This window comes from Heloderma suspectum, chromosome 5, assembly GCF_057233095.1.
Source record: "Heloderma suspectum isolate Gila_16-S chromosome 5, 16-S_ref, whole genome shotgun sequence".
In the NCBI taxonomy this organism is placed as follows: Eukaryota; Metazoa; Chordata; class Lepidosauria; order Squamata; family Helodermatidae; genus Heloderma; species Heloderma suspectum.
In genome coordinates this window covers 222,896,992-222,909,316 of record NC_139462.1, presented here as the reverse complement: position 1 = coordinate 222,909,316, position 12,325 = coordinate 222,896,992, and the positions used below count along the sequence as shown (strand labels likewise).

The 12,325-nt window shown below is 43.9% G+C and overlaps 1 protein-coding gene across 1 annotated transcript in view; it reads left to right on the top strand.

Moving 5' to 3' along the window:
- The window catches only part of LOC146345196 (sodium channel protein type 5 subunit alpha-like), a 50,236-nt gene that overhangs the window by 8,739 nt on the left and 29,172 nt on the right, over window positions 1–12,325 (top strand). Inside the window, exons 7-10 of the mRNA XM_084859395.1 lie at window positions 1,515–1,641; window positions 3,504–3,742; window positions 7,456–7,668; window positions 11,517–11,870. Coding sequence (XP_084715521.1) covers window positions 1,515–1,641; window positions 3,504–3,742; window positions 7,456–7,668; window positions 11,517–11,870 — 933 coding nt within the window. The remainder of the gene's footprint in view (window positions 1–1,514; window positions 1,642–3,503; window positions 3,743–7,455; window positions 7,669–11,516; window positions 11,871–12,325) is intronic.

The window sequence follows — 12,325 nt, the reverse complement described above, 5'->3', positions numbered from 1 at the left end:
TCTGTGGGGGCCAAGCTTAGGAAAACTCCTCAAACTTCACCCCCAAATGGATTTCTTCAACATCCCTCTGTTGATTTAATCACTTTCTGCCATATGTAGGTACGGATGAATGTCAGATTTGCTTTTTGTGCATCTGCTTTTTAAAAAAATCTCCAATTATTTCCATCCCAGATATGAGGAAATGTGTCCATTTTGGTAAATGAACTGAACTGAAATGAATTTCTCCATCATTTCCACTGGCCATGTTCCATAGGTATAGCTATTCTCAGCATGAAGAGGGTTGTGTTCTACCTCCCTGCCATATAGCTGTTTAAGATGAGGAACCTGTCAAAAAAGAGCGGGCAACCCTGATTCAGCACCGCAAAGATGACTGAATACACAGGGATTCAAAGCCAGACATTTAAGAGCTAAGCACTCAAAGCCCTGGGCCAGAATGGATGCATCTGTCAGTTTGATTCCCCACACACACACATTTGAATTTTTAAAATCTCCATTTCTTTCCATCACAAATTTTAAGAAATTTGTGAATTTTGGTAAATTCTTATAAAAAAATGAACTGAAACAAAATTTTCATCCATCTCTAGCCATATGCAATTGCTGTACATAGTAGTGAAATGTAATTTCTTCAAATAAGCTTTTTCTTCCCTGGAAGCCTTAGCATACCCCAGGACGTATACAAGTAGTGTGGCTGTGTGTACACACACCTCTGGTTATCATAGACATGTCCTGGCACTATGGTGCAGCAGAGAATAGACTGGCAGCTCCTTCCTCCAGCAAGCATCTATGGTGGTGCAGAGTAACGTACTTGCTTACGCTGATAGATTCCCTGGACAGATCTGTGGTTCCTTTAGGGATGTCTGTCATTGGGAAATCCAATTCTTTTTTTATTCAACTGGGTTCCATGGCATGTATTACTTGATTTACATCTGCTAGCCAACTTGTGGGCTTTTTCCTGAACTCTGGGAACCTTTTTTGTGCATTTTTTGCAGGTTCTGCAATTTGCACAAATTTTGGCCAAATTTGTGCAAATTACAGCTGATTTCACACACATTGCTCAGAAATTTGCACAAATTGCAGAGCCTGCAGGAATAAAATGTGCAAATTGCCTGGAAAATTCACGAACTGCCTGACTCCCTGCATACCGAATCAGGCGTGCAGCGGGAACTGGAACAAAGTCTGGGGGGGGCACACCTGGGAAAACTCATCGAAGTTCACTCCCCAAACGATTTTTCTGACATCCCTTAGTGTCTTGCAAGATGTGGAGTTCCTGTTTATCCTCCCGAGACTTAAATTAATCTGAGATCCCAGCTAGTCAAGCCATCAATCCTTTCTTTAGATTTGTCTGCCGTTGGAGAGAAGTAGGCATTGCTTTTTAGTTTAGGAAAGCTTGGAGAATCCCGTCTTGACTTGCCTAACAATATTAACATTCATGAATATTGCCACATCTATTCCTGTTCAAGAGCAAAGCACAGAAGCGCTCCATAACTGGGCATCTTGTTTTCATCTTTGAATAGACTCCTTCGTATGATGAAGCCAAGAAGATGCTTCAGACCCAGCGTCTGTCAGTGGATCATTATAATCAGCCGCTTCAGAGGCAAAGAGCAGCAAGCGCCGTTAGCATCATTACCAGTGTGCTGGAGGGTACAAGCTTTTTTTTTTTTTACTATGAATGGGCACCAATCTATTTATTTATTAATTACATTTACCGCCCAATAGCTGAAGCTCTCTCGGTGGTTCACAACAATTAAAAAAATGAAATACAACATCAGATACAATATAAAAGTTTAGAAGTTTAAAATGGAATAATAATAATAATAATAATAATAATAAGCAGCAGCAGCAGCAATGCAGAGATTTAAAATGCAGTAACAGATTTAAAACAGAAACTGAAAGACTAAAAGGCCTGGGAAAACAAGGTGTTCACCTGGCACTGGAAAGAGCACAGCATAGGTGCCAGGTGAACCTCTTTGGGAAGCTCATTCTGCAATTGGGGTGCCACAACAGAAAAGGCCCTCTTCTTTGTAGCCACCCACCTCACTTCCTTTGATGGGGGTTCCCAGAGAAGGACCGCTGAAGATGATCCTAGGGTCCAGGGAACCACTATATCAGTTCATGACCAAAGTTAAGAACTGTTGTCTGATATCACCTTAGAAAAGGTCTTACATACATGCTGTTTAGCAAGTGAATATCCAGTGCAAGAAAAGTATTGGACACAAGGATTAGGCCTAAATGAGTTGGCCTCTACATGTGTAGGCCCTGTTCCAATGTAGCATCTACATTGTAGCATCAAGTGAGCCTGGGAGATGGGGCAGATATGCCAGGGGTGTCGGTAAAAAAAGTAGATGCAATTCCCCCACTGTGTATGGGCTCTGCACAAGTACTACCACTTGTGAATAGAGCTTTTACATTAACCTCTTTGTAGCAGAAATGACAATTGGGGAATGCCAGATCTATTGTTTTCTGTCCAGTATTTTAAAGTTGTTTTTGTTGTTGTTGTTGTTCAGTTGTTCAGTCGTGTCCGACTCTTTGTGACCCGATGGACCAAAGCACGCCAGGCCTTCCTGTCCTCCGCTCTCTCCCGGAGCGTGCTCAAGTTCATATTCATCGCATCGGTGATGCTATCTAGCCATCTCATCCTCTGCCGTCCCCTTCTCCTTTTGCCTTCAGTCTTTCCCAGCATCAGGGTCTTTTCCAGAGAGTTTTCTCTTCGCATTAGGTGGCCAAAATATTTGAGCTTCAGCTTCAGTATCTTTCCAATGAGCAGTCAGGGTTGATTTCCTTTAGGATGGACTGATTTGACCTCCTTGCAGTCCAGGGGACTCGTAAGAGTCTTCTCTAGCACCACAGTTCGAAAGCATCAATTCTTCGGCGCTCAACCTTCCTATTTTAAAAGTTACTTATTACAAATACTTATACCATGCCTTTCTATTGTAATAGCAACACTCAATGTGGCTTATAATCAAAATAGGTGTTTTTTGTTTTTTGTTTTTTTAAAAAATGCAATAAAATACAGGCTGAAAGCAGCAGACATCGAAACCACCCAGATCAACCAAACCTCTAAGCTCATTGAAATAAAATGTGTGTTTTTTAACCTGGTGTCGAAGCACCATCAAGGAGGGGGCCAGGCAGATCAGCCGGAGCAGTAGGCTTCAGCATTTGGGCACCAGTGTAGATAAGACCCTTTCCCATTTATTCTGATGGTGATGGGTGGTGATGGGACATGGAGAAGACTCTCCCTGATGACCTGTGTGGTTGGGAAGGCTCATGTGATTGGAGCTGGTCCTTCAGGTCCTAAATTGTTTAGGGCTTTTAAATGCAATGGCCACTATTTTGCATTGGACTCAGAAACAGACTGGAGTCCAGTGAAGTTGGAATAGATGTGGAGTCACCTGATCTGAGGGGTGTCGGTCAGTGGTAGAGCTACAGGTCCCTTATTTCCATAGTCCTTGGTTTTCTTTAATTTCTGACGGCAAATACCTTCCTTCATTTTGTGTATTGTTTAGAACTTGAAGAATCAAATCGGAAATGCCCCCCGTTTTTGAACAACTTGGCCGTCAAGCTTTTCGTGTGGGATTGTTGCCCACTGTGGCTGAGAATAAAGAAGAAAGTGAGCCTTTTTGTTACGGATCCATTCACTGACCTCATGATCACACTTTGCATTGTGGTTAACACTCTTTTCATGGCACTAGAGCACTATAAAATGACCCCTCAGTTTGACTCCGTGCTTTCGACAGGGAACACGGTAAGTGAATGTTGGCAAGCAAGATATTCCAGATTTATTTCTTTATCATTTCAAGGAATTCTAAACTGCCCTTCACCCACAAAAGCATGGTCCAGAGCAGAGTAGAAGCATAATATTACGTACAAACTAAACATTTATGTATTTGTGTATGATTTGGGGGATTATTCTGTCCTGCATGAGTGTAGAAGGATCAGCATATGGCTTGAGGAAACCTCCCTCCCTTTCAGACCAAATAGGAAATATATCCCAACCCCAAACCAAGAAGCAAATAAACCAATTGGGATGAGTAAGCTGGTGAAGATAAAGAATATCCCCAAACTCTGATAATGTTGCTTTATCAACAGGCTACAAACGGCAGTGTCTCCAACTGCAAGTTTAAAAGAAATTTATTTTTTTTTAAAAAAACTTGCTTCCTAAATATCTAACAAAACATACAGATATATTTTATGTAAAAAAAACACAAACCCCTCACCAATTCAGGGGAAAAGTCATGGATTTCCTCGGACCCCCTAGCTCGACTTGCATTTGCAAGCCAGACCACAGGCTTCCCCCCAAATCTGGGAAGTCGTCTTGGTCCCCCCAATCAACATTTACGCAAAGTGCACCTGCAATTTGTGTAATTTGCGCATATTTTGGCTGTACTTTGCACAAATGTTGGCCATAGTATGCTTAATTTGCACAAATTGTGCCCATGATTTGTGCAGTTCGCACAAATTAAGCAGATTACAGCTGCAGTTTTCACAAATTACACAAATTGCAGCCGCAATTTGTGTAAATGTAGATTTAAGGGGGGGGAAAGGCTGCATCGACTCAGGCCAGCTCGTGGATAAGCGAGCTGAAGTCTGGGGGGAGGGTGCGAGCTAATGAAAGCACAATGAACGTGACCCCCCCAGATGGATTCCTCTGACATCCCTAACTGTAAATATATAATTCTGAAAAGACAAGGAACCGCAATGGTCCTGGAAAACTCCCTCCCTTTCTCCACCTCCTCAACACCTATATGAGTGTGTGTGCACCTCTTGTTTGAGTGATGGCCAGTTCCTCTATCCAGCCCTCCATGTTTACTTCAACCCCCAAGATACTCCTGCCTGGAGGGGAGGACTTCATGGGGTTCTCTAATGATACCTCAGTACATATGCAGCAGCTGTGCTTGTGTAGGAAGGAATTATGTCCACCTTATCCCAAAATTTGAGGGCAGGTATCAAAAGCACTTGTGTGTGTGCACACCTTCCCCAAATGCAGAATAAAATTTAATCCTGTTAAGATTTCTTTTGAAACATCTCCTGAAATTGAAAGGGTCTGCCAACTTTAGAGATGTATGGATTGTGTAAAATCCATTCTGTCTGTGTTTTGCAGGTTGTCAGGCACCTTTCATTCCATCATCCACCCATCGATGGAATTGGATTCTTTTTAGCTTCCAAATTTGCACAAATTTGAACATGCAAAAATGCACAAAGTTGCACAAAATGCACAAATCCCCCCAAATGCAGACATTTAACGCTTTAGGCTATGGGGAAAATGCGCACTTTAGGCTGTTTTTTAATTTTTTGTGTATTTTTCTGTGGTGAAATTTGTGCAAAATTCCCAAAGGTTAGAAAAATGGTCCATAAGTGGAATCCACCTGACAGGGGAAAAGCCATTCTGCTGTGGAATCTGCAGGTCAGATTCATAAAAATGCAAACTCATTTGGTCCAGTTAAGGATTTCTCCAACATCCCTACTTAACACAGGGCCCCAAAGGACAGCCTATATGAGCAGGCCTTACAATGCTTCTAAAGGGTGCAAAATGGAGAGATAAAAATGCTAGAATTAAACAAAAATATGTAAGTGTGAAGGGAGGAACAGGGTTGTTCCCAGCAGCGTAGGCAGGGACAAACAATTGCCATGGTATGCTGCCACTACCCCTTACGTCTACCTCAGCCTAAGCCAGGGGACTCTCAGTCCTTACAGGACACTCCCAGGGCTTTAAGAAATAAGTGTCCAAGCCGGTAACCTCTATTTCGAAGTCCTAGGTCTGAAACTTTAAACAGTTGCAATAGCCCAAGCACGAAGCTCTGAATTTAGTACCAGGGCTTACTTGGAAGGAAGCACACACACCACTTGAAGGTAGGTGTTAAGTTTATTTGCATAGGGTAAGGGGGAAATGGCATGGAAGAACCAGAGTAACATTGGGAAACAATACTTCAGCCAGAAAAGTGACCTACACCAGTCCTCAGTACCTAGGCATGGTTTTTCAATAGAACAGGGTGCCAAAACATGATGCTCAAAGTCACAAGCCAAAAACAAGTCAGACAACGAAGACAAAAGACAGTTTTCACCCCCCCTTTTATGCTCAAGCCCCTGACAACAATGAGAAGAACTCTGTTAGCCAATCACAGGCTGGCTTGCAACTGTGATCCTTATACCCTTAGGGTGTGTGTGTGGGGGAGTTCCCATAGAAAGGCAGCTGAGATAATTCAGTCCAATTAACTAAGTCTTGCTCTGACCTTGGAGCTTAGAGACTTCTTGAGATAACCCACACACAGGTGGTGGCATCACTTGGCTTGGCCAAATGGAGCCTTACAGACAGTTAGAGTGCAATCCTCTGCAGGTTTAGACAGAAAAAAGTCCTACAACACCCAGCATGCCCCAGCCAACATAGCTGGCCAGGGAATGCAGGGAGTTGTGGGACTTTTTTTTGTCTAAACCTGCATAGGATTGCACCCTTGGGGTCTAAAAAGAAAATGGATGTTCTTGACAGTAACAATAATAGGAAACATTGGAAGCTGCCTTACAGCCTTGGTCCACATAGCTCAGTATTGTTGACACTGTTTGGCAGAGGCTCTCTAGGGTTTTAGGCAGGAGCCTTTCCCAGCCCTACCTGGAGATGCCCAGGTTTGAACCTGGAACCTTCTGCATGCAAAGCAGGTGCTGCTAGGGATGTACAAATTGTGAGAAATCCCTTCTGTCTGTTTCGCGGATTGTCAGGCACCTTTCATTCTGCTGTCCACCCATCAACGGAATCAGATTTTGGGAGGTTTCTGAATTTGTGCAAATTTGCACATGCAAAAATGCACCAATTCCCTCCAATTGCACTAATTCCCCCAACATGCACATTTTCATGCTTTAGGCTATGGGGAAAATGCACATTTTTGGCCATTTTTAAGAAGTTTAGCACATTTTTCTATGACGAAATTTGTGCAAAATTCCCTAAGGTTAGAAAAATGGTCCATGTGTCCATGGAATCCACTTAACAAGGGAGAATTTGGTCTGATGTGAAATCCGCTGGTCCAGTTCATAAAAAATCCAAGCTCATTTGGTTCCGTTGCAGATTTCTCTGACATCCCTAGGTACTGCATCACTGAACTACCCCAGCCGATGCCATAATTCTCTATCTAGAAAATCCATAGTGTGCTCTGACTACACTATGCAAATGTGCATATATCTGGGCTGAATAATTTCTTCTGCCTATGCTAGCCCACACAGAGGGACAAGAAAGTACACCAGAGGTGCATATGCCCTGTCCAGTCCCTCTTTGACTTGAGATTCTACCAGGCATACAGTATCACTGCAAATATACCAATGATAAATGGGGCTGAACTGAGCAATGCCATGACTGAACTCAGCTTGGGCCCACACAATCCATGTTCGCGATATGTCAATGTGTTGTGTGAACTGGCCCTAGTCTTGTCTTGTGGTACATTTGGATTTGACTGTGCCATTTCTATTTTATAGATTTTCACAGCAATTTTTATTGCAGAAGTGATCCTGAAAAACATCGCACTGGATCCCTATCACTATTTTCAGCAACGCTCAAATATCTTTGACAGTGTGATTGTCTTCATAAGCATCATTGAACTGAGCATGCCTGGAGAGACCAAAGAAAACGGCAGGGGGAAAAAAGGTGGCAAGAAGGGAAGCTTTACAGTTTTACGGACCCTGCGGCTGGTAATGGCTCATTCTTTTTTGTTTGTTTAACTTTATTCATGGAGAAATGATACAGGATTTCCCATGAGCTCCATGTCATGCAGAAGATTATTCCTGAATATATATTTATAGAGCACTGCGAAAGAATTATCTTGTTCTTCCCCATGTGTACCCAGTGAGGTATGTTATTTTCATATAGGGAAAACTGAGGGCAAGTAGCAGCAATGTCTGCAAGGTCTGCAGTGCATTCATGGCCAGGCAAGGAGTTCAAACTGGTGGTCCAACACCAGCTTCTATGCTATAATGCTTGGGAGAGACACAGTTGTACCACTCTCTGATTGGCTGGGCTTCACAAAGTAATGTCCAGTCCAGGAAGCCTCCATCCCCCTAATCACTTGTGAGAAGCAGGCCAGCATCTGTGGCAGGTTATCTGAATGCGGGCACTAGTGCTGTGCTGAAATTTCTCCCATGTTTTTTCCGACCATTCTCATTCAATTTGATAGAAATGAAATTGCTTTGGAAAAGAAATTCAAAGGAGGAGAAATTTCGGAGAAATTCTCATGGGTTGGTTTTGGAGTTCTTGTCCTTCCTTTATGTATGAGGTGGCTGAGGGGTGTGCATGAGTGTTTTGTCTGTCATTGTACAGTCATATCTGTGGCAGCCTGTAGGCACCTCGGCATCCCGCACTTCAGTTAAAGCCATCATGAGGAAGACATCATGAGGTGATTCCTCCCATGGGGCTTTTTCAGTTCAGGAAGTGCAGGTGGCCTGGGAGGCTGCAGAACAATGGAAAGATGTGGTATAGATAGAGCGAAAACACACACAGCACCCTCGGCCACCTCCAGTGATTAGGTAAGCTCAAAACGACCACCAAAAGAAATGCAAAATTCTGCCTCAGAAAAGTGGAAGCCTCAACACAGTTGATGCTGTTGCCACCTACAGAAGCAGTGAAACAAATCAAAAACCCTGATCAAAATCAAAAAGTCTGCTGTGATTTGTGTGTCAAGGTTCCCCTGTTGCCTACTGAATACTCCAATAGCCAAAATCAACACTCAGACAAAAGGGCTGCTTTCCAAGGCTTTAATTCCATTTATCCTAATGAGACATACAGATGCTAATTGCTTGAGAGTCAGAGAAACTACAAAGGAACAGCCATCTCGGGGTTCTAAGGGTTAGGACGTCAGTTGATCTCCATTTGGGAAAAGAGCAGCAATTCTCTGAACTTAAGGGGTGGGAGGGGAAGATCTCCCCCTCTCCCATGATGCTTCTGGGCGCAGCTGTTGACATCAAGCCAATCGGGCTGAGTGCCAAAGCTCGGCCCCTGCGATCTCTCGCTTGTGCCTGTGTCTGCACCTTGCATCTAAAAGTTCAGGTTGCCCCTCTCTTTCCACGCCTGGTTTGCTGTCACTCCCAGGGATGTGAGAAGGAGGGCCCCCCCCTCCAGCTGCACCTCTGAAGTCTGAGAGAGTTCCTCCCCCACATGTTGTCTCTCCTCCTCAGAATCAGAGCTGCTTTGGGACTCTATGGGCTCAGATACATCCCTGACATCATGTAATATGTGCAAATTTGACTGTAAATTGTGCAAAGTTGGATGTAATCTGTGCAAATTCAGCAGTAATTGCTCAGAAATTTGTGCAAATTGCAGAACCTCCCCCCCCCCTTTGCAAAATTCCCAGAAAATCCAAAAACTGTCCCAACTCACTGCGGATGGAGTCGGGTGCTGCAGCAGAACTGAAATGAAGTCCATGGGCCAAGCCTAGGAAAACTGGTCAAACTCCACCCCGAAACGAATTCCTCCAACATCCCTAGAACTTGACAGGGTAAATTAAAGAGATGTGAACTTGAACAACATTCAAACTTTACATCAGTGGTGGCCAACCAGCTGCCCTTGGGTTGAATCTGGGCCTGGACTGAGTTTTCTGGGCCTCCAACCCATATCACTGAAAGAGAAGTCTGAAAGAGGTGTTTCCTTCTGCTGGTCAACACTGCTCTCAGGCTTTCTTCACACTGCCACCCCACTGTGGCTTCCTTCCCAATGCCACCTCCTTTGCTGCGAAGTGTCATGTTGAGGCATTACTTTGTTCTCAACTGGTGAATGAAATGGCAGGTCCTTATGCACCATGCTTGCCAAGTCAGAACATAAGAAGAGCAATGCTGGATCAGGTTAAGAGTCCTTCTAGTCACACTGTCCCCTGTTGCAGCCTCTGTCACTCTCATCACCCTGGTTGCCCTCCTCCATTCTTTACAAATGTCATCCGTACGCCCACTTACCAAATTTAGCTTGTTAGCAAGGTAGGTTTGGCCCTTTGGATGCTCCGTAGCCACTACGGAGCACCAAAAGGGTTAAATTTAGCTTGAAAATAAACTAAATTGAACTTCTGTGGTGCTCTGTAGCGCTAGAGGGGTTTGCCACCAAAATACAGCAGCAAACTGGCAATTTGGGTCCCCCCCCAGGCGGCCTGCAGCACCACACCGACTGCAGCCCATGCTGGGGGTTGAAAATGGCCCCCAGACTACCAGGCGTTGCCCACCCCTGATCTAGTCTGACATCCTCCTCCTCTCATTGGCTAACTGGATGCCTCTGGAAAGTCCAAGCAGGGCAGGAAGGCAATCGTTCTTCTCTCCCACTGTTAGCCTCTAGCAACCAGCATCCAGTGGGACAACTTTGCCGTGTACATCTCAGTCGGCAGGAAACCCATTTGAAATGGGAAGATGCGAGATGTCTGTGAGGCCTCAGGGATTGAGGGAAAGCAGCCAACATGAATTCTGTTGATTGCCAGAAGTTTAAAAACAACGTTTCATTTTTTAAAAATAAAGAAACAGAAGCTGGCATGGTGCAAATTAAAAAGACTCTTTTGCAAAAACTCTTAGGGCATTTCTACATGAAGCTTTTATCCCAGCAAAAGGGACATGTGAGGTTCTTTGCCTTGCTTTATTTCTGCATCCATTTACCTGTGTAACATGCAAGCATATGTAAGCAATAAACTGTGTAATCAATATATCAACTGTGTAAGCAATAGTTGTAAGCAACATGTGTAAGTAATAAACTGTTAATCTGATCCATTTGTGACTTTGTCCCACTTTGGTTTATCCTGAATCTGTTTTGCTAAGGATCCTGACAAGATCAGGACCCCAGATTAACATACATGGCTGCAAGATAGAGTTTGGAAATTTTTGCTTCCGTTTTTGATTAACCACACTTTGGTGATGCATCTAAATTCAATACACCGTGGATGATCTGGACTATAGTTTGTTTGAAACTAGCCAACTTCAGACCATGCATTATGAAACTGGCTTGTTTCAACAAACCATAGTTAAGATTATGCACCGTTTAGGATAACGCTAAACTACGGTTCATTAAAAACTTCCTGTCTCCTCCTCATGGCCACGCCAGAGGAGGAAGGGGGAGTGTGCAAGCCTGAGGCCAGCTGAGGCTTATTCCTATCATGATGAACCATGGTTTACTGTGATGTCCAATCAGTGGAGGCTGCTGCTTTGATTTTGGTGGGGCTGTAAATCCATTCTGGGTTTCAGTCAGAACCAGCCAGAACTCTAAAGGAGCTGTCTAAGGTGCTGAACCTATTTGGGGGATAGGGTTCCATGCCTGGGACAGCTCCTTTAGAGTTCTGGCTGGTTCTGACTGAAACCCAGAATGGATCCACAGCCCCACTGAAATAAAAGCCACCAGCCTCCACTGTGTCTGATTGCAGCCAGTGTCATATGTTAAGCAGGGGGTGAAGCTGAACAGATAGAGTTTGTGAACTACTGATCACACATATGGAAACTGGCCATCTGTTCTAACACTTCCTTTAACAGTACAACCTGATGCCTTCTGTTCTCTAACAATATGATACTTTCCTCTCTAACAGATGCGAGTCTTCAAGTTGGCAAAGTCTTGGCCAACCTTAAACACCCTTATTAAAATCATTTTAAACTCAGTGGATGCTCTGGGCAACCTCACCCTTGTTCTGGCCATTATCGTTTTCATATTTGCTGTATTTGGAATGCAGCTATTTGGGAGCAGCTATAAGATGAAGCACTGCAATATCTCCCGCATCTGCAAACCACGCTGGCATATGGAGGACTTTTTCCACTCCTTCCTCATTATTTTCCGGATTCTGTGTGGAGAATGGATTGAGACCATGTGGGACTGCATGGTGGTAGCTGACCGATCCATGTGCCTCGTCGTCTTCTTGCTGGTCATGGTGATTGGAAATTTAGTGGTGAGTTTTCAGATCCCTTTAGGTACTTTTTCTCCATCACCAACATTTTCCTTAGCTACTAATAAAATGGGGAAATATTTTTGAAAATGGTTTGAAATGTACCTTTTAAAATAGAAAATGTTACAAGGAAGTGGGAGGGCAGCATTCCAAACCACTATCCTTGGGTTTTTTCCCTCTTAAAATGTAGCATTTGCAATCCTATGCATGTTTAGAGGGAGAAAAGCCCTAAAACTCCCAGCATTCCCCAGCCAGCTTAGCTCCCAGCTGAGGAATGCTGGGGGTTGTAGGACTTTTTTCTGTCTAAACATGCATAGGAGTGTTCTCTAAGAGTGACTGAGGCTGTTTGAAAAGTCCCTTCTTTGCCCTTAAAACACTTTTATCCAGGTCTGCGGCAAGCTCTCAGAGACCAGTTCTGCAGGGGAAAAGATGCACCTGATGCACAAGCTGATGTCCAA